The 22,588-nt window shown below is 40.8% G+C and overlaps 2 protein-coding genes across 2 annotated transcripts; both read left to right on the forward strand.

Annotated features, from left to right (window-relative positions):
- The first annotated feature begins 493 nt into the window (after positions 1–493).
- Ttll1b (Tubulin tyrosine ligase-like 1B) lies at positions 494–5,815 on the forward strand. Its single transcript, XM_076788884.1, has 9 exons — positions 494–562; positions 1,352–1,480; positions 1,558–1,623; positions 1,709–1,887; positions 2,354–2,540; positions 2,682–2,883; positions 3,488–3,718; positions 5,274–5,383; positions 5,632–5,815. Exons 1-9 carry the CDS (start codon positions 495–497, stop codon positions 5,762–5,764), a joined length of 1,305 nt encoding a protein of 434 aa, XP_076644999.1. The 5' UTR covers position 494; the 3' UTR covers positions 5,765–5,815.
- A 1,360-nt stretch (positions 5,816–7,175) lies between these two features.
- On the forward strand, positions 7,176–22,588 carry LOC143354030 (atrial natriuretic peptide receptor 1). The gene is made up of 19 exons (XM_076787713.1): positions 7,176–7,732; positions 9,068–9,236; positions 13,407–13,572; positions 13,665–13,739; positions 14,037–14,316; positions 14,599–14,708; positions 14,766–14,954; positions 16,562–16,782; positions 16,983–17,222; positions 17,783–17,903; positions 17,978–18,186; positions 18,506–18,656; positions 18,939–19,098; positions 19,198–19,358; positions 19,428–19,594; positions 21,066–21,212; positions 21,297–21,489; positions 21,566–21,839; positions 22,302–22,588. The coding sequence occupies exons 1-19, from the start codon at positions 7,609–7,611 to the stop codon at positions 22,586–22,588; spliced, it is 3,444 nt and encodes a 1,147-aa protein (XP_076643828.1). The 5' UTR covers positions 7,176–7,608.

Below are 22,588 nucleotides of genomic sequence, written 5' to 3' on the forward strand. Positions count from 1 at the left end.
AAAAATCCGCAGTGAATTTATAATTCATATCTTAAAAGGATAATGTTACTGAACTAATTTTAATAATCTGTGGGTATAGTCTGTTGTAAGCGTAATGATCATAATGTTTAAACCCATCCGGAATCGGTTTATTCCTTACGTTAATATTTAACTATGTAATTAAAGACTAGTTTAATAGCTCTGCTAAAATTTTTATTTGTGACTGCAGATCGTTATGCAGTATAGTAATGTTAACAGAAGCCATATAGAAACTTTTTTTAAATACGAACAAACGAAAAAGGAAAGAATAAAATATTTGCAATATTCTTATTGTTGTTAATATTGTTTATATTTACCGGAAATTACGTGTTTGATTGAATCAAAAATGAAAATGAAGATCAATATTTATCCCTTGAACACAAAGCGATGCCACATTTTAAGCATAATTGCATGCGAGCTATGAAATATCGAAAATCCGCGTATCCACGGCGAATCGATCCAACTTGTGCTAACACATGGCGTCCGGTACTATCGTCGAAGGCAAACGTACTGCAAATTTAAGTTTATCTACCAATTATGGCAGGTAAAACGGGAACGAGTTGGTCAAAATTCATTGTAAATTATCTCCATCAAAACGCTTTTATTTCGAATCAAACTCCGCTCAATTATACCATCAAGAAACGATTAATTTGAGTCATAAGCAACATCCACGTGCTCTCTTAATTTAAGGTTGATTTAAAAAGTTCTGCAAAATTCTACAAATTAACAATCTATTTCACAGGCTTTCAATGCTTTGATTTTTTATTTATTATATATACTTTTGTTATTTTCGCTATTTAATTGCACTTTTAATAATTAATTTTATAATAAATAAAAAAACTAAATAATTATAAAGCTAAATAGTTATTTAAGAACTAAATAATTAATTTTTTTGTTGTATTTTTTATTAATTTTATAATTAAGTAATTAATTTAATAATAAATTTTATAATAAATAAAAAAAAACAAAATAATTATAATTCTAAATAAGATTAATAATTATTATAGAATTACATAATTTTTTTTATTTATTTTATAATTAATTGGTTAATTTAATAATTTAAGTAATACGTCAAGGAACTTAATTAACAATATCGTCTGCGGGAAATTTATTAATGGCCTTCAGAAGGACCGCAATAATTTACCTTCCAGGAACAATAATTAAAAAGAGCGTCCGATCTCGAGAAGAATTTGATTAGATCTTCTCGTTTGAGATCGTCCTTCGATCAACAATTTAAATCTCTATCGAAGACTCGATTAATAAACTAAGTAGTTTCTGTCAGCTGCTGTTAATCACCGACTTTTAAAAGGACATCGGTTAATTGTTTGTGCAGGATATCAGCTAGCGCGGCGGACAGAAAGATCGCGTTCTGCACGGACGTGGACAAGTCCATAATCGTGCACAATTTCGAGAAAAGAGGATGGGTACAGGTCGGGCCGGAGGATGACTGGAATTTTTATTGGTGATGTTGAAGGATGACGAGTCAATCTCTCTGATGGGACCGGACGAATAAATATTGACTAGCTATTGTTGTTACAGGGCGGCCACTCAGTCGTGTAGAACCATATTCAGCGTGGAAACCGGATACAGGATGGACGACAAACAGTGCGTTATTTTCCCCTTCGAAAATAGCAATAAGCATTGATAACCATTAAACCGAGTAACACGGGTACTATATCCTTCATTCTAGGATGATCAATCATTTCCCGAATCATTACGAGCTCACTCGGAAGGACCTGCTCGTGAAGAATATCAAACGGTACCGGAAGGAACTGGAACGAGAGGGAAATCCTCTCGCGGAAAGAGGGGACGGTCCAGTGAAATATCTTTACCTAGACTTCATTCCCGTCACGTTCGTTCTACCAGCAGGCAAAGTATAATTATCCACCGCGTTTCGTAGCTCGTTGTTTAGCGTTGTTTATTTCGACTTTATATAATCTTTATACAATAATTTAGTTATTTATTGAATCACATCCCATACATAAAATAAAGTCATTTTTGGGTCTCAGTATCATAATCGCCAGATAAGGGGAGGGAGCACGAAGCGAGGGGAAAAAGTTACCCTCTCTCCATTTCGACACAGACACGACAGAGACGGATCTCGTCACGTGACCGGAAGCGTGGGGGAACAGCGCGGTAGAAGGGGAAATTAGAGTGGGGGAACAAGTCTTGATCTGGCGACTATGCTTAGCATTAGGAATATATGCGACTGATTGCTCTGTAATTAATGTCAAGGTTGCATCAGACTTCGTGTAATTTTTATTGCAATATGTGCTTCAATAAAGAAGTAGTCCTTAATAGGAATCAAAATTAACTAGACTAATCTGCTCCGTAGACTACAACATGTTCGTGGAGGAGTACCGGAAGTCGCCACAAAGCACGTGGATCATGAAACCTTGCGGAAAGTCGCAAGGAGCTGGAATATTTCTGATCAACAAATTGAGTAAATTGAAAAAATGGTCCCGAGAAGCGAAGAATCCGTTCAACCCGAATTTGACGAAAGAGTCGTACGTTATATCGAGGTGTGCAGTCAATTTCCTGTTTTAATTGTATTTCTCCGAAGCTTAAATATTAATAAATAAATAAGTAATAAAAAAATAATATAAATAAATATATATAATAAAGATTATATTGATATTAATATTATAAATATTAATTTATAGATACATCGACAATCCTCTTTTAATCGGCGGCAAAAAGTTTGATCTACGATTGTACGTTCTCATCGCGTCCTTTCGTCCATTGAAGGCCTACTTGTTCAAGCTGGGCTTCTGTCGATTTTGCACTGTCAAGTATGACACTAGCATACAAGAATTGGACAACATGTACATACATCTTACGAATGTCTCTGTGCAAAAGCATGGCGTAAGTAAAAATATTGTTAGCTCTCACCTAGATAATATTTAGGATTTATTTTTTGGATAAATAGTCCCGAAATTGCTCCTAGCTTTCGCATAGAATTACTCATCAGTCCCGAACCATACTCTTGACCTTGACCATTTTGCTCACCGATCTCGAATCATGGCTTTGAATCTCTCGCTCAAATCATTGTTTTATAAAATATTAAACAACGGAATCCAACAATAATTGTTGCTTTCTACTTACAAAACTTTTTAGTTTGTAAAACACTTCGTTTGTTACAGTCTTTGATATCAGAATATGATTTTTTCTGTCTGCTTAGAAACCGTATTTAATTTTTACACTTGTGACAATTGCAGAATTATTCAGACACCGCGTTTATTTTTTATTCGAGTGCCAAGCTTCATCAACTTAGTAAGGATTTTTAAATATTTAATGACGGGTGTCGACGTATTAACGATGTTAGAATTATTCATTTAATTCCTAACGCTGAAAACACATAATTTGAATTAATATGATTAATCTTTCGTTCTTTTTCCCCCATTATTCGAGACTGCAATGCGTAAGCTGGCTTTTCTCGTCTGCGAAGGTTGAATTGTTTCGGTTTCAGGAGGAATATAATTCGAAGCACGGTGGCAAACTGAGCGTGCATAATCTGAGATTGTACCTGGAGAGCACCCGAGGAAAAACAGTCACGGAAAAGCTGTTCGCGAACATCACCTGGTGCATCGTGCACTCGTTGAAAGCCGTCGCGCCGGTTATGGCGAACGATCGACACTGCTTCGAGTGCTACGGCTATGATATCATCATCGACAACGAGCTGAAACCCTGGCTCATAGAGGTCCTTAATCATTTTTCTCGTTCACTTGTTAACTCCAGCCTGAACAGGGTGAAAATTTAAAAAATTAGAACCTCGATTATCTTAAATATATGACTTATTTATAAATAGTTCAGCCAGGAACGATCCATTTTATTGTACAACTAAATAAGCACTTTAAGTGCAGTGTTCAAATGGGTTTTTCCACAAATAATTTATTATTTTTAATTTATTTTTTATTATTTATTAAGGTTAAGAAAAAATTATTGGACCGATCAGCTTGAAATTAGGCAAGAAGATGGACTGTATATCTTCGGATTAATTTGAAAAAACAATGGGAATGTTCGTTTCTCTGATAATTAATAATTTTCGTTTCTTAATAATTCTCTAAAAAGTTCCAGCGTATTTATAATTTTAATTAGTAAGAACAAAGTACGAACAAAAATCTTAGGTAGTATAAAATAGTGGGTTCACTCTATACAGTGAATTTTCATTACGAGTCGGTGCCAACCTTACAATTTGGAGTCAGTGGAACTACCCACACCACCGCGGTGAGAGGCCGAAGCCCGAGAGCCGTCGCCGCCATAATATTGTCGGCTATATCGGTGTGAGACCAGAAGACCACTACTAATCCAATTGCAAAACTTCTTCATTTTTCGTTATTTTTTTATGAAACTTTCATCAACATATTCGTGGCATTTTTCTGATTAAAATGAAACCAAATATGATATAATTCCGATGATATTTACTTGTGTAATGAACGATGAAAGCTACTTTCCATAACAATTACGTTAACGGAAAATTAGTGTAAATGTGATCCGAATTATATCGCGTTTAGTATCATTTTAATCAGAATAATGCTACAAATATATTGGTGAAAGTTCCATAAAAAAATAATTAATAACATTAAAGAAGTTAAATTTTTTATTTAAAGGCCTTCAAAGAAAAATAACGAAAAATAAAGAAGTTTTGTAATTGGATAAGTCTCGCTGACCACTGCGTGGTCTTCTGGTCTCACACCGACATAGCCGACAATGTTGTGGCATACTCCTCGGCGGCGACGGCTCTCGAGCTTCGCTGTCCGTTTCTCCGTGCAACATTGTATCGGAGAAAGACATTTTGTATTTCAAATGCAACGCTCGGCGAGAACCTCCGATTTCGTACGCGTCAGTCAGCAGAACGACGGAACTACAATGTAACTCGTAACGAGAATTCACTGTAAACGAATTTTCTTTGTATCCCCGTCGCGTTGTCGAACGGCTAATATATCGGAAAACGCGGTGCACACTTATCCGAAATTTGTGAGTCAAACGACGGTCGTCGCGTTACGGGCGAACTCTGTTCCCCATTAAGGGAGGTCCTGTTTCCCCCAACGCCGAGTGTCATTAGTAAAGGACCTCTCCACTCGGGTCAGTTTCGAATTACGTCGGAACACGCGTATTTGCGTGAAGACGAGGGTGCGATGAAACGCCAACCGTGGACGCGTAAATATACAGCGAGAACTGGCTGCAACGAGAGAACAGATTTCGAGAAACAAAGAATCTTTTTCGATTTTTCTCAACGTTCTACAATTTTTCAGGTAAACGCGTCTCCGTCGTTGACTTCGACCACGGTGAACGATCGGATCTTGAAGTACAAATTGATCGACAACATAATATCAATCGTTGTGCCTCCGGACGGCGTTCCAGAGTAAGTTCGAACTAACGACGAAAGATTGTACAGTGAATTCTCGATATATGTCGACATCACGGGTCTTGTCAGCGTCGTGTATCGTCCAGGAGACATACACGAGCCGTGTTATGTTTACTCTCCTCGGCGCCCGAGGCCTCTCGCGGCAGTGGGGATAATTCCACGACGTTTATCATTCAGGCCTTGGCGACATATATAGAGATATCAGTGTAATTCATTTTTCGGTTGATTGGTTTGTCGTTTTGCAGCGTGAAGTGGAACAAGTGTCCACCTCCGGAAGCCTTGGGCAACTTCGAGCTGCTTCTGGATGAAGAAATCTGCGCCCAAGAGGAGAAAGAGTATAACAGCAAGTGTCGGGGATCTTCCAGCAAATGGAAATAGTTATCCGACGTGTAGAAACAATCGAGAAGCTTCTAACAAATATTTTTGATCTTTAAAAGCAGGACGATGGGGTGTCTGCAACTGCTAAAAGACACTTTGAACTTTGAACTGCCTGAAACAAGTAGTAGTACAAACATCAAAAGAATTTCAGAATATTGTTGCATTATTTTCAAGTTACTGAAGTTATATTAACAGTATTCCTACCGCTACTTGTTTCCACCCTCAAGGTCAAAACTCATTGGTTTTCGCTTTTCAAAACACTGATGACTGCTTTAAATGTTATAGGACGTTCGATTTCTACGTCTTGTAGGATGTACACATTTATTTAAACTGTAGCAAACGGATTGTTCATTTCACACGTTGATTGTCACGTCGATTACGTGTGCTACGGGTGACAGCATTCTTTAACCTGGATTAAAAATTAATTTGCGTTAGGTAATATTCTATCAAAATTATATTAAAATATTTGTCGTAGTGGATGTAGCGTGCAGGAGGATCAAAGAAATAATCACTTTAATTAATCTCGTAATCAGGAATTTCAATTTCCCTGATCCAATGACTGACGTTCTGGAATATTGTGGGGCTATGATTTGACAGGGAACGTGTTAAAGTGTGAGGCAAAAACAGATCCGTCGTTATGGAATTATCCTAGAGTTTATCATGGAATTGTCCTAGAGTCATTTATGGAATTATCCTAGAGTTTTTCATGGAATAATCCTAGAGTCATTTATGGAATTATTTTAGTTTTTTATGGAATTCTTTTGGAAGAGCGTACGATCAACCCCCGTCCCTTCCAATTTGCATTTTGCTATACTATATGGAATTATATTGTATGGTATAGTATAGTAAGGTATAGCATAGTATGGTATAGCATAATATAGTATAGTATAGTATAGTATGTTATAGAGTATGGTCGGCTTTAACGCGACTTTCACCAATATTTATGGAATCATCCTAGACTCATTTATGAAATTGTCCTACAGTCTTTTATGGAATTATCCTAGTCTTTTATGGAATTATATAGTATGGTATAGTATACGGTATCGTATAGTATGGTACAGAATAATATGGTATAGTATAGTATGGTGTAGTATAGTATGGTATAGAGTATGGTCGGCTTTAACGCGACCCTCGTCAATATTTATGGAATTATTCTAGAGTCCTTTATGTAGTTATCGTAGAGTCTTTTATGGAATGATCTTGGAGTCTTTTATGGAATTGTTCTAGTCTTTTATGGAATTATTCCAGAGTCATTCATGGAGTTATCCCAGATAATTATCCTCATCAACCCTCGTCCCTTGCAATTTGTATTTTGCGGAAAAATGCGCAGTCTACAATTTGCAGAATCGAGTCGAATAAATTGTTCATGTTTGAAACGAGATGCTGTGTGGACCGCGTGTCAAGAGGGGGTTCGAATTGCGAAGCATGCGTAGATGCACCGGGGGTTGCTGCGCGTTCCGCGACGATCAAAGCGCATGTACCAAAACTTCCAAATGCATGCCTCTCGGAGTGTTTTGCTTGTACCGCGTCAAATCTGTTGTCAAACCGAGATTCCCCGGAAGAACGCGTCGCAAGAGTCACGTTGTCAAGCACGAGTTCCACCGAGCAGCATAATCAATTACGTTGGCACCTCGCGGACGCGTTATGTCGAGCCGCATATAAGGGTGAATCTCTTGCCGGGGGTGGTTTAGATGTGTTCGAACCGGCGCTCTGTCACATGATCCGATAAAACGAAATTACGAACACAGCTTCCCGGAATCTCCGTCGAACGATTATTTCGATCTTCTCGATCCAATCATGCTTCTCCATTTTCGAATTGTGCGGATCGAACGTGCAGCCTCGGGATGTTAAACGATATTATAGTGACCATGGAGGATCTTCCGCGCCATCGCGTTTTGTCAGTGATTGTGAAGTTTCTGGTTATCGCCGGGATTTCTCGGACACACGGACATGCCAACGTCTCTTTGGGTAAGACTGTTTTTTGTCAATTTTTGTTTTGGAAATCAGGTAAACAAGTATATTCGATCTTTTTTCCGATAGAAATTGGAGTTCATCCAGCTCAATTTTTAAAAAATTCTTATCGCAAACAATAATCTCAATATTCAGAATTTTAAGACGTGTTTTTGATCAACAAAACATTCACTGTTCAGTCAAAGTAAATAAATAAGCGGTGTACGTAATTTCACCTGTTTGTGAAACATATGATAATGTTGCATTGGAGAAAGAACAAGTGCACAAAAATAATACTAGAAAATGATTTGAGTAGTTTTCAAGTGTTAAAAATATATTAAAAATCTTCTAGTCTAGAATTTACAAGAAAAATGTTTTTTAAAAACGAAAGTAAACAGCTTTTTCTGTTCACAATATTTTTCAAATTAATTTTGCTGTTATAGGGCTGCTTTTTTATGCCTGGCAATTTATCAACGCTTTATTTAAAATCATGGACTGCAAATTTTTATGCATGTACACCGTATACAGACTTGTAAAGCACAACAAAATGTCCGTGCGAAACAAAATTAATTGTATTTTTCTTTCATTAAGTGTTCTGAATTTCTTATTTATAAATAAATGAAGATAGATTACACTGTTGGGAATAATCTCCATCGCTTTCTACAAGTATTTATTTAATTTGTGTGTATTTACTCCATCCAATAAACAACTACAGAATCTTCCATATGTCGAATCTAAAGTAAAATTGACTGCGAGGTTTAATTTGTAAAATCACGAATTAACTTGTACATACACTTGAACCAGATGGTGCCTCAAAATGGAGGAAAAAAATTCTACACCCATCTTGATTTTTACGAACCAATTTACAAAAATTTGAAAACAACATTAACAAATGCATCCTGATTTGTATGAAATAATTCATAAAAATTTGCACGAAGGTCGATCATGCTACGCGTATACGCGGAAATAAAACAAAGAATTCATTGAATTTATTTGATCATCGAGTTCGCAGAATTAGTGTTTCTGTCAGAACGACGCAGCTCGCGAGTCCCTTCTCCCTTTTTTTCGGTGCCGCGAGCAGTTGCGCGTATGAAATAGTATAGCACGAATGAAATAATCATCGTTTCTGTGCGATTTGTTTCGACGACCACCGGCAAGCGGAGTGAATCGTCCATTCGCGTTTCTCGGATTGGGGCTGCTCCCGGGGACCCTTCGACGTTTCAATTTCGCTTCACCCCTTTTCTTTCTCCTCCCCTCCCCTCCACCCCCAATTTCTGCAATCGATCTCGCGCGGAATTTTTTTCCCCCGTTTACGTTACGTTGTATATCTCGGCGGCTTCTGGGTTTACGCAGCGGATCGCGGGGACTCCCCGAGGATCTACAACGTCGGTGTTCTGATGGCCTCGCATCTGAACAGCCCATTCGATCTCGAGAGGTGCGGTCCAGCCGTCGACTTGGCCTTGGCCGAAGTGAACGACTTTCTGAACGTCCATAACGTACAGCTGAGGAAAGTTCAAGGAAGGTATGGGGGAGAACTTCCGTTCTGTGTCTCGCGGGTTTACCCTCCGTACGCTGTGCCTGGGTCATTCGTGACCTGTCGCGGTGGGAATAAGCTCGAGCGACCGCGCAATATGTACAATTTTATTCCGATATACAGCGATTTCTCTATATATGTCGCCAAGGCCTGGATGATAAACGTCGTGGAATTATCCCCACTACCGCGGGGTATACCACGAAGCTCGAGAGGCCTCGGTAAACATAACACGGCTCGAGTATGTCTCCTTGACGATACACGACGCTAGCATGACCCGTGTTGTTGACATATTAGGGGTACCCATAAGTAATCAATTATTTGCAAAGAATTTGTTTTGCCCTTAGTTCTGTACCGATCGTTAAAGAGGAAACACGTATTCTTTTACAGTTTTCGGTAAAACAGCCTGTGTTTAAAATATTCTAAAAAGTATAATTTTTTTGTCCAACCCTGTAATAAAATGGCGGCGTCCGTACCTTCCGAGGATCATATTCGTCATTGCATACTTTTTCATTTTCATGCGGGATTTAATGCAACGGTAACAACAAAGAAAATTTGCGATGTTTATGGAGATGTATTGAAGGTCAACAAGTGTCACCGTTGGTTCAGGAGGTTTGCTGCTGGTGATTATGATCTCTCTGACAGGCCTCGAAGTGGACGACCAGTTGAATTTGATAATGACACCCTAAAATCTCTGGTGGAAACTGATCCAAAATTAAGTATACAAGAATTATCGAGAAACCTTGGTACACATGGTCAACTATACAAAGGCAACTATACGAAATGAGAAAGGCATATAGGCAAGGAATATGGATACCGCATCAATTATCTGAGACCAACAAGAATATTCGTCGATCAATTTGCGCTTCATTGCTATCCAGATTTCGTAGTGATCCATTTCTCAGCAGAATCGTTACCGAAGATGAAAAATGGGTTCTTTATGATAACATAAAGCGTTCCAAGCAATGGCTTTCTGCAAATCAAACCGCAATATCAACCCCTAAACCTAGCTTATCACTTAGAAAGGTGTTACTGTGCATTTGGTGGGACTGTCGTGGCATAATTCACTTTGAGTTGTTGAAACCTGGAGAAACAGTTACTGCTGAGTTGTATTGTCAGCAATTACAACAGCTGTATTCAGAACTATTGAGAAAAAGGGCATCTTTAGTCCACAGTAAAGGTGAAATACTGCAAATTGACAATGCCCAGCCCCATACAGCGAAACTCACTCAGGAAAAAAATCAAAGAATTGCAATGGGAAGTTTTACCGCACCCTCCGTACTCACCGGATATTGCTCCCACTGACTATCATCTTTTCAGATCTCTGGAGCATTATTTAAGAAATAAAACATTCACTTCTGTAGAAGATGGCACCTTGAGTCATATTTTGCTTCACGAACCCTGGATTTCTATAAGAGGGGGATTGGAAATTTGCAGGAAAGATGGCAAACTGTCCTTGACAATGATGGAGATTATACAATAAATTAAAAAATACAAACTTGAATTTACTACAAAGTTTGTTTCAGATTTCAAAATAATTTATTACTTATGGGTCCCCCTAATATGTCGAGAATTCAGTGTAATCCGTTTACTTCGAAATAAGAAAATCGCCTCTTCTTCTGCTTTGTCTGAAATACGACGAAAGCCGGTCCCGAGCCGACGCCTTATATCGAACGAAAACTGTTGCGACATATCGGCGTGGGTCAGAAATGACTCCGGCATAGGTCTGGAACTCGCAGGAGTCCGAGGGTGATCCCTCCACTCGGAAAAATGAAACAGGGAAAAAGGGGGCCGCGTTTTGTCCTAGATACCGACGACCCTGCGTAAGTTGATCCGCTTCTGACCACGCGTTGTACCATCGCTTCCGCGTCATTACGTTGATTCAATTGAACAAACGTTTGCATGAAAAAATCCGGGATCCGGGATTCTCTGTTAAGCTCTCCGCCGAGTGAAATCGTCCAAATTCTGCGTGGGCCTTTCGAATTTTCCGGTGAACAATTGTCAGCAGACCGAGGATTTTATTACAATGTTTCGCGAATTTCACTGCGACTTTACCTTTATTTTTATCTCTACGTAGCGCTCGATACAACAAACTCTATTTCAGTTCGCCTGAAATAATTCTTTTACGGATTCGAAATTAGTCGGGTTTCTTTCCTGGTAATAATTTCACGCATTTATATCGAAAACGAGTTCGTGCCATTTAATACAGTGGAAATATTCGAAGAATGCGAATATACCAATTTGGCAAGATGAGAAGAAAGGTATTAATTTGTTATTAACAAGTTAGCTTAATGGCGCAGTAATTGGGATAAATTCCCCAGGTGAGGATGATCCCAGAAGTTGAATATAATAGTCGTCGAAGTAAAGGGTATAGAGTATGGTCGGCTTTAACGCGACCCTCGCCAATATTTATGGAATCATCCTAGAGTCATTTATACAATTATCCTAGAGTCATTTATGGAATTGTCCTAGAGTCTTTTATGGAATAATCCTACAGTCATTTATGGAATTATCCTAGTCTTTTATGGAATTCTTTTGGAAGAGCGTACGACCAACCCCCGTCCCTTCTAATTTGCGTTTTGCGCAAAAATCGGCAGTCTACGATTTGAGGAATCGATTCGAATAAATTGTTCACGTTTGAAACGAGATGCTGTCTGGTTATTGAGTATGTATAGATGGTCGGCTTTAACGCGACCCTCGCCAATATTTGCGACAAACGTCTGCTTCCTTATCCGTGGTCGCGATCTTCGCCGGTCACGTGGCCATTTTCGGCGATGCTATGGGGAAAAAGGTGGCCCGAGACGATGTTTATCAGAGCCGAGCAATATCTCGGCGGAACAAGAGCAAACGGTTCGATTCGCTTGATGGATGATCACGTTCCGGGACGCAAACATTGTACGATCGAATTACCAGACCAGAGGACGGAGCATGGTCGCAAAACGTAGGGCAAGGAAGGGCGCTGCGAGAATTTGCGGATGACCGGCGATGATCGATAATTGGGGGTCAGGGAATGCTATGTCACTCCAGGTGTAACTAACAATTCGACGTAATGATAGATCAATCGTGCCGGTGAATGGGCAATGATTGCGTTCGACCGATGCTGAAGGAATTATCGTCTTCGACGTGACGGTGCACTCGTCCCTTCGCTCCCCTCGTTAACGAATCGTAACGCGACACCCGCTGGGAAATTAAACATTTCGCTTTAAAGAACAGCCTAGATGCGATCTTCGGATTAGTTAACTGATCCGCTTTTTATTGGGCTCAGTTAGCACCGATGGGTGGCTAGGCTTGCCGCTGGAATTGAAATTAAATGCGTCACGATTATCTTTCTGCAGCGCTGCGTAATTGTGATCGGTAAGATTTATGGGATTTTATGGTTTCGCTTTGTCATCAGAGAATTTCTCTAATTGCGAAACTTGCTGGTGGAATGACTGGTTTCGAATTTTTATAAATAATTTGAATAACGTTTGGTCAGAAGCGCGTGGATCCTAACCCTAAGACAGCGGCGGCCATCTTGTCGCAGCGCGTCAAAATGGAGATCGCCTAGCGACTCTGATGATTAATTCGAGATTATTTAACTGTATGCGATCAATCACGCGTCAACCACCTCTGAAAATATGCTTAAACAGTTAATAAACAACTAGTCAAATGGATCTAAGGATTATAATTTATAATAATCTTTGGAAACGTCCGCTTTCCGAGGATCAAGAGGTCTCCCAACTTCGGCGCTCCGACTACGCGGCAACTTTGGGAATTTTTTTCAAGAAAAGTATCAACTATAAAAATGCGACACTTGGTACCCTTATTAACCAACCATCGAGGAGTACACTCGAATTTTTCCCAAGCAAGAATAATGATTTTTTTCATAGTTACAGCGATGGTAATCAGAACTTGTTCTAAAAACAAGATCCATTGCTAGCGAACGTGGTTCTGACTATTATTAATGTACATTTGAGGTATGAAAATAGGTGTTGAAACCACGAAGTACAGTGTTATAGAATCTCATATAAAATATTTATAATCGATCAAAGAGAATGATTTTCACGAAGCATCAAAGTCGGAAGACCTCCTGCTGCAGTCTTTTGCCACCCCGCGCAGAAAAAGCGTGTGTTCCCATTGCACAATTGCGCCGAGTCAATTATAATTTTTGGGGGATGTTAGTTACCCGTCCTGCAGCGGGGCCATGGCACCAGGGTTGGCGGCGGACATGCACTTCCGGGACAACGTGCTAGCGTTCATAGGTCCGGCTTGCGCGTTCGCCTTGGAACCGGTGGCGAGGCTTGCGGCCTATTGGAACACCCCGATTATCACAGGAATGGGCGATCAAGTATGTTCCCACACGATCGATGCGATGAATAAAAGATCCACCGTTCCCGATTCTCTCAGATTATGTAATCGCAATATTTTTCAACGGACAAGCCACCGTCGGAAGGCGAGTTGTCTGTAACCTCCGGCATCCTCGGCAGAATCAATAAGTGGAAGAACGAGAGCTCGGTAAGGAGATGCGCTAGCCTTTCGATCTTCCAGTCTGTTTGCATGACTCTCTGCTCGTTAGCGTTAATCGATGGTGTTTCCCGTAATCATCGCGTGCCTGCGTCTCGCGAGAAAGAACACGAGACTCTTCGCTTTTTTAATGTTCCCCCCTCTCTTCATCTCTCTGGCTTCCTTGCGTATTTATGGCTCCATTAGTATTCTTAATTAACCGTGGCCTTGTTAAAATAACCAGGATGAGCCGGACGGCCTCGCGGTCTCGTCTTAGAGGTTTCTCTTCGTTTGCTTCTCTCGTTAAAGGGCATTTTCAAGGACAAGAGCAAGTACCCAACCCTGACCAGGATGTCCTACTGCCAGTGTAGACTGCGACTGGTCTTCTCCAGTATTTTTAAAGAGTTCGGATGGTCCCACGTTGCCTTGATATTGGACAGGTCCGATCTGTTCTCGTGGACCGTGGGGAAGAACTTGGAGTACGGTCTCAGGAAGAAGGGGTTGCTGAAGTTCGTCAGAGAACTCGACGGAAACTCCGCGGACGAGCCCTATCACTTTTACTTGCGGGACGCCAGCATGTACGCCAGAGGTGAATCACATAGACTGTTACAGTGATTTCTCTATATATGTCGCCGAGACCTGGACGGTAAATGTCGCGGAATTATCCCCGCTACAGTGGTGACATATATCGAGAATTCACTCTGCCTGATGTGAAAATAAAGCACAAGCTCAAGGTCACATTTCAGAATAATAGTTCTATCCACCACTACCTTGAACTTCTTTGTCGCGATTAATTTCCTGGAAGAAGAGAGAAGTTCCTATTTATTGTGTGTACGCTATAATGTCGATTATGTTTTCGCGTTCTTCTCAGTGTTGATTCTCAGCGTTCGTGGGACACTGGTCCGGAAGTTCATGTTGGCAGCTCACGATTTGGGAATGACGAGAGGCGACTGGGCGTTTGTCGATGTCGAGATATTCCAGGTAAATGGAAAGTCTGCGTATCTGGTTTAATTGGCCTATAATTATGTTACCAATTAGGGTTCCTACTGGGGCGACCACGATTGGGAAGTCGGCGACGAGGACGACGCGGTGGCCAGGAAAGCTTACGAAGCTCTGCTGAGAGTGTCTCTATTGCAACCAACGAGTCCGAGGTTTCAGGATTTTGCGGAGACCGTGCGACAAAGGGCGCAAACCGACTATAACTACACGTTTTCCGAAGGAGAGGAAGTACGTATCTGTGTACAGTGATTTCTCCCTATATGTCGCCAAAGCCTGGATGATAAACGTCGCGAAATTATCCCCACTACCGCGGGGTATACCCCGTGAGGAGCCGCTAGTATGTCTCCTGGACGACACTCAACGCTGGCAAGACCCGTGTTGTTGACATACAAGGTGTTCGCGATAATTTGTACCAGCGTTTCTTTCGTAAATGGTAAACATTGGAAAAAAAATCGAAGAGGAGATAGTTGTAGTATATTTTACTAGCAATATGATAGCGTATCTCAATTTTTTGTATTTTTAATATTTTTCTAGAAACGAAGGTGACCTTCATTTTATTTAAAATAGAATGCTACGTAAAAAATGTAGTGGCGACAAATCGGGGGATCTTGCAATCCATTTTATTTTACCTTTTCTCGTACGAGACATGTACTTCCAACAAGGCGGGGCTCCTCCTCATAATTGTAGATCAGTAAACCATTTTTTACATAACATGTTTAATGATAAATGGATCGGAACGTGCGGACCTATAAAATGGCTTGCAAGATCCCCTGATTTGTCACCACTAGATTTTTTTGTGGGGAGATATTGAAGATATTGTTTATACTACACCACCGAGAAATTTGGACGACTTGAAAACTAAGATAAATGAAGTCTGTGCGTCCATATCTAGTGCAACATTGGCAGAAACTATCAGGAATGTAGTCAGCAGAACTCAGAAATGCATTCTTGCTAATGGAAGTCACGTTGAACACGAGATGTAGTCTTATCACTACGACATACTAGTAAATACAATACTACGAAATGTTAAATTTGTTTCTTTTATTTCTGCTCTTGTATGACCCTGAAAACCATAGTATACTACATGCTGAAACTCGTCTCAATGTCCGTTTTTATTTGACGTAAACAAATATTCCATTTGCATTCCATTTAGAAAAACGAAGGTCACCTTTGTTTCTAGAAAAATGTTAAAAATACAAAAAATTGAGTGACGCTATCATATTCCTAGTAAAATATACTACAATTATCTCCTCTTCAGGTTTTTTCTAATGTTTACCATTTACGACAGTACAAACGCTAGTACAAATTATCGCGAACACCCTGTATATCGAGAATTCACTGTATTTTGTAAAAATATTTTTAGAAATTTTTAGAAAATGAAACGGCACAATAAAGCGTTGCTGAAATTAATGCTCGTCACGTTATACTACAAACACCGAACCTACCGAGTTCTAAAAATGATCAAATTGCCTCATAAAAAATTAGATTTACTTAGATCTTGCGCAAACTTTTTTTCACAAAACATACCGTAATAATTTTTCGTGGAAGTACACCTACAATAATCATAAGATGAGTAGAGCGCGGAATTTATGCATTTGTGACAAAAATGTGCAAGGTGAAGTTTAAAACTTTCAAAATGATGTCACATTATCCTCAACCTGTTGAACCTTTTAAGAAAGGAAATCAATTTCTATTTTAATCCAGTTTAATCCACTCTGTTTTACAATATAGTATAAATTGTCTAAAATCTCGTGTGCGACAACCTAACGCGCGGAGTACTAATTGCAAATAAATGAGTTATGAGTTAAAAAAGAGGATCGTGCCCTATTTTCCAGGTGAACTTCTTCATCGGAGCGTTCTACGACGGCGTGTATCTCCTCGGCATAGCTCTGAACGAGACGTTGGCAGAGGGTGGCGACATCCTGGACGGAATCTCGATCACCAGAAGGATGTGGGATCGGGACTTCATTGGTATTACGGGTCACGTGAGGATCGACGACAATGGTGACCGCGACGCCGACTACAGTATCCTGGATTTAGACCCTATCACTGGAAGGTCAGCGGCAATTAACCCGGCAATTCCTTCGACTGTTTGCCATGCTAATCAAGCCCCATTCTCCGTCCGAATAGCGGCGGAGATTCGGTTAGGAGTCCCATTAACATACCCTGAATGATGTTTGATTCGTTTGAAGCGGACGCGGATTAATACTCCATTGGGACGCGGGGGATTAATAAATAAGAAGGTTGTTTACCCAGGTTCGAGGTGGTCGCTCATTATTTGGGATTGAATCGGGAGTACAGCCCGGTCTCGGGGAAGAAGATCCACTGGCCAGGAGGCAGAGAAGGTCCTCCGGCCGACGTTCCGGAATGCGGATTCCTGGGGAACGATCCTGCGTGCACGTCGAGGACGGAAGCTTACACTTTCGTCGCTTATACGAGTCTAGCGCTCGCAGCTTTTCTGCTAGCTGCCGTGGCCGCCACGTGCGTTTTGTACAGGCAGGAAATATTTTCTTCTTCTTTGGTCGTCTCCGAGTCGTTGCCGGTGAACCCGTGCTGCTTTTCGAAATAGACTGCTGCTCCTCGTGCAACACACACATTGTCTGATCGTAAGAAATCAGGTCAAATTGTATTTCCACTTTTAATCATTTCAGTAAGTCGAAAAAATGGAACCGAAAAGAAATTAAATTAAATTCTTTCATTCTCAGTCAGCCAGAAGTAGCACGGACGTTGTAGCATACAGTGGATCCGCGATATACGTCGCCGAGACTTCTGAGTTAGTCGTCGCGAAATTATCCCCACTACCGCGGGCTAGACGTCGAGGAGTGTGAACATAACAGGGTCTCGTCCGCAGAATTTGCCCGCTGTGACTTTGACAGATAACTCATAGGACACACGAATTACGACGTGTTTACGGACCGCGGCGAACTGTAAATGGCAGTAAAGAATAGTGGGCTGCTGACATGTAACGCGGATTCGCTGTAGAACATAGAACCGGATAAAATTCGCAGTCTACTTGTCTTGGACACTGACATGAACAAAATTAATCAACGTTTCAGACACCTGAGATTGTCGGCGGATCTGAATAACATGTCCTGGAGGATCAGGCCCGAAGAGCTGTTGTTGGAGATAGGGAAACCGTTCTCGTCGAAGATCAATCTGCACCAAGCCATATCCGAGGTACGCGATTTTTTGTTGTGACACCTAGTCGAACGAACGAATGAATTGTTAAAAAATATGGTTCGCGGTGGAAGAATTTTGGGCTGGAACAACGGATTCGAAGGGGATCCCAACTCAGCTGCGACTCCTTGCCGCTGAACACAGTGTTCACCACGGTGGGGATTTACAAGGGCGAGAGGGTCGCTATCAAGAAGATCACCAAGAAGAAGGTGGTTGACATCACGAAGAAGTTGTTGTGGGAGATTAAACAAGTCAGAGATGTGACTTCGGAGAATACTGTCAGGTACAGTATTAATTCATTAGATTCGGCTGTCTGAAAGCAATAAAATAAGAATTTCTATTAGCTCAATGTCTATCTATAATAACAATAGACTGGTAAACGTGCTACTGTGAATTCTCGATATATGTCAACAACACGGCTCTTGCCAGCGTCGTGTAAATCCAGGAGACACACCCGAGCGGTAGACATACCCAGGGGTGCACCCCGCGGTAGTGGGGATAATTCCGCGACGTTTATCATCCAGACCTTGTCGACATATATAGAGAGATCACTGTATTTACTAGTAAATAATAATAGTAAATTTTTTCCTGCACTTATCTAGGTTTATAGGCGCCTGTCTCTGTTCTCCATCGCCGACGGTCCTGATCCTGACAGAGTACTGTCCTCGTGGGTCCTTAAAGGATGTCCTGGAGAACGAGGCCATCAAACTCGACTGGAACTTCCGGATGTCCTTAATTCACGACATAGTGAAGGTGAAAGATAAACGCGTTCGCTACCAGCGTCACGCATACGTCCACAATTTCTTAAAAGTTAGTCAATAAGAAGGAAAAAAAATTAAATTAGTTATATGCGCTTTCATATTTAAAATCAAAGTATACAAAGCACATTCAGAGAGTTCGCGACTTTCCTCTGCTAAATCGTTTTAATGTCAAAGGTGGTGCAACGATGAAATATTTTTACAATGCAGATAAGTAGCGAGAACGTATTAATTATTATCGCGTTAATTCGATTCGAGCGAGGTATTTCATTTTCAGGGGATGTCCTATCTCCACGCTAGCGAGGTATCGGCACACGGGAAACTCAGATCCTGCAATTGTCTGATCGACGGACGGTTCGTTTTGAAAATTTCGGATTTCGGATTGAAGACCCTGACTACGCCCTCGGATTTGATCATGGACGACGTTTATTACACCAGTAAGCGGAAGATAGGAGGTGGAATTGAATCACGGAGGGAATCCCCTTTCGATAAGAACTTTTTGTTAAAAATTACTGATACAATTTATCATTTATCAGAATTACTCTGGATCGCACCGGAACTACTGCCGTTGACCGTGACTCCCGGAAGCGCAGCGACTCAGAAAGGCGATGTCTACAGTTTCGCGATTATTTTGGAGGAAATCGTGGTCCGCGGCGGTCCCTACGAGACCGTGAAAGGGTTCATGACTCCCCAAGAGGTATAGCTTCGCGAAAAGTCGAAATTAGACAGTTGGTTAATGATTTGCGTTCGCACGATTACATTGAAGATCGTCAGCCGCGTGGCAGCGTCCGAAACACCGCCGTTCAGACCGGAAGTGGCGCCGAAGGACTGTCCTCCGGATATACTGTTCCTCATGGAGAAGTGCTGGAACGAAATGGCCGAGGAGCGACCCACTTTCCACGCTGTTCGTGGAACGATACGCGGAATTATGAAGTAGGCCTCGTATTTTCTCAAGATAAATTACCATTGCATTGAAATTGCAAATATGGAGGCGGGCACGAAGTGAAGATTTATAATTAGAGCACCGTAATTCAAAGTTAAGCGACACGGAAGAGGCAATATGCAACTAGAATGCAGATCTTTTTCATGCAAAATATTAGGGGTACCCATAAGTAATGAATTATTTGCAAAGTATTTGTTTTGCCTTTAGTTCTGTACCGATCGTTGAAGAGGAAACGCGTATTCTTTTACAGTTTTCGGTAAAGCAGCCTGTGTTCAAAATATTCTAAAAAGTATAATTTTTTTGTACAACACTGTAATAAAATGGCGGCGTCCGTACCTTCCGAGGATCATATTCGTCATTGCATAGTTTTTCATTTTCATGCGGGATTTAATGCAACGGTAACAACAAAGAAAATTTGCGATGTTTATGGAGATGTATTGAAGGTCAACAAGTGTCACCGTTGGTTCAGAAGGTTTGCTGCTGGCGATTATGATCTCTCTGACAGGCCTCGAAGTGGACGACCAGTTGAATTTGATAATGACACCCTAAAATCTCTGGTGGAAACTGATCCAAAATTAACTATATAAGAATTATCGAGAAGCCTTGGTGCACATGGTCAACTATACAAAGGCACCTACACGAAATGGGAAAGGCATATAGGCAAGGAATACGGGTACCGCATCAATTATCTGAGACCAACAAGAATATTCGTCGATCAATTTGCACTTCATTGCTATCCAGATTTCGTAGAGATCCATTTCTTAGCAGAATCGTTACCGGAGATGAAAAATGGATTCTCTATGATAACATAAAGCGTTCCAAGCAATGGCTTTCTGCAAATCGTGATTCATCGTAATTCACTTTGAGTTGTTGAAACCTTGAGAAACAGTTACTGCTGAGTTGTATTGTCAGCAATTACAATGGCTGTATTCAGAACTATTGAAAAAGAGGGCATCTTTAGTCCACAGAAAAGGTTTAATACTGCAAATTGACAATGACCGGTCCCATACAACGAAACTCACTCAGGAAAAAATCAAAGAATAGCAATGGGAAGTTTTACCGCACCCCCCGTACTCACTGGATATTGCTCCCTCTGACTATCATTTTTCAGATCTCTGGAACATTGTTTAAGAAATAAAACATTCACTTCTGTAGAAGATATAAGAGGGGGATTGAAAATTTGCAGGAAAGATGGCAAACTGTCCTTGATAATGATGGAGATGATATAATAAATTAAAAAATACAAACTTGAATTTACTATAAAAATTGTTTTAGATTTCGAAATAATTGATTACTTATGGGCCACCCTAATACAAATTTTCTATGAGTTGAAAATAGTGCAACAATTAAAAAAAAGGGGGGGGGGGTTACGTGTCTGATGAATTTAAATGAATGCACTGAGGGAGCTTCCAGAACAATTTGCGCAGTAGTTAAAAGGGAAATAACTATTTGATTTCGCAGGGGCTACTGCGAGAACCTGATGGACGACCTGCTGAGACGAATGGAGCAATATGCGAACAATTTAGAGGCTCTAGTCGAGGAGAAGACGGAGCAGTTGAGTCTGGAGAAGCGTCGCAGCGAGGAACTCCTCTATCAAGTCCTTCCTAGGTGGTTCTCCACTTTGCAATGAATTCCACATGCCATTTCCAATTTTTGTAAGAGAAAGAATAAATTGTTAAAAACAAATTCCAGGCAAGTAGCGTGCCAGCTGATGGCAGGGGAGCTTGTACAGCCCGAGCAGTTCGAGTGTGTAACTATTTACTTCAGTGACATAGTCGGATTCACCGCTCTTTGCGCTCAAAGCACGCCGATGGAGGTTGTAGACTTTCTGAATGATCTTTACAGCACTTTCGATAGAATCATCGAGTTCTACGATGTCTACAAGGTGCGTCACAACGCCAGACACGTGTCTGAATTCTTAACTCCGATACGAGATAATTAATTGAAGATAACAATCGCAGGTGGAGACAATAGGGGACGCGTACATGGTGGTTTCCGGTCTACCGGAAAGGAATGGCGACGGTCATGCTAAGGAGATCGCTCTGATGGCACTGACTATTCTAGACTCGGTTAAATCGTTCACTATAATGCACAAACAGAATGCTCAGTTGAGCGTCAGGATTGGGGTGCATAGTGGGCCCGTTTGCGCTGGCGTGGTGGGCCAAAAAATGCCTCATTATTGTTTATTCGGGGACACCGTGAACACTGCGTCTAGGATGGAGTCCTCGGGACTGCGTGAGTGCAACGTCCAAATCAGTATTTACAAGTGAAACATTTTTTACACTTTACCGACCGGTAGCCTATTAGTTTATTAGTCTACTAAATCTGCAGAACATGGTTACCTTCAGCGTCTGACCTGCCTAGTATAATCTGACCCTTAATCATGAATGATCGATAAGAAGTGTGTAGGATGTTGAACCGCTACCGGTCGATAAAGTGTTAAGTACATAATTTAATTATTTTTTAATAGAGATAAGATTTTTAAACTTCCATTTGCACAATTATTAGAGGCTTCCGGTAGATTTTGTTTTATTTTATTTTGGAAGAATACACCTGTGTGCCTTACCTTTAAATAATGACAAGTAAACGCGACACAAATATCGAAAGGGTTAATAGAATATTTGGAAAATATAAAATAAATTTAAAGGACGGATTTGCCGATCGAAATATTAACAATTCGACCGTTTGTTTGCGCAGCGCTGTGCATACACGTATCCGAGGCAACGAAATGCATACTAGACAAGTTTGGTACCTTCGACCTTGAGCTGAGAGGAGAAGTTGAGTTGAAGGGTAAGGGAAGAGTCACATCCTATTGGTTGAAAGGCTGCTCGGAAACGGATCCGAGGCCGCCAACTCCGAAATACCGAAGGCACAGTGCCAGCTCGCCGGAGAATAACTTGAACCCTTTGATCTTTCCACCGAACAACACGAACGGGCCGAAGACCAACAACAACACCTTCATTAATCTGTCCGAGCTACAATAG

Source organism: Halictus rubicundus, chromosome 5, assembly GCF_050948215.1.
Source record: "Halictus rubicundus isolate RS-2024b chromosome 5, iyHalRubi1_principal, whole genome shotgun sequence".
Lineage (NCBI taxonomy): Eukaryota > Metazoa > Arthropoda > Insecta > Hymenoptera > Halictidae > Halictus > Halictus rubicundus.

What these genes read in the sequence shown, in the direction of transcription:
- Ttll1b (XM_076788884.1), top strand. Translation starts at nt 495, where the DNA reads ATGGCGTCCGGTACTATCGTCGAAGGCAAACGTACTGCAAATTTAAGT. An exon ending in GATGACTGGAATTTTTATTG is followed by an intron (nt 1,481 to 1,557) that starts GTGATGTTGAAG and finishes TTGTTGTTACAG; the next exon opens with GGCGGCCACTCAGTCGTGTA. An exon ending in CCTCCGGACGGCGTTCCAGA is followed by an intron (nt 5,384 to 5,631) that starts GTAAGTTCGAAC and finishes GTCGTTTTGCAG; the next exon opens with CGTGAAGTGGAACAAGTGTC.
- LOC143354030 (XM_076787713.1), top strand. Translation starts at nt 7,609, where the DNA reads ATGTTAAACGATATTATAGTGACCATGGAGGATCTTCCGCGCCATCGC. An exon ending in TCGATGTCGAGATATTCCAG is followed by an intron (nt 14,709 to 14,765) that starts GTAAATGGAAAG and finishes GTTACCAATTAG; the next exon opens with GGTTCCTACTGGGGCGACCA. An exon ending in GGACGACGTTTATTACACCA is followed by an intron (nt 19,099 to 19,197) that starts GTAAGCGGAAGA and finishes ATCATTTATCAG; the next exon opens with AATTACTCTGGATCGCACCG.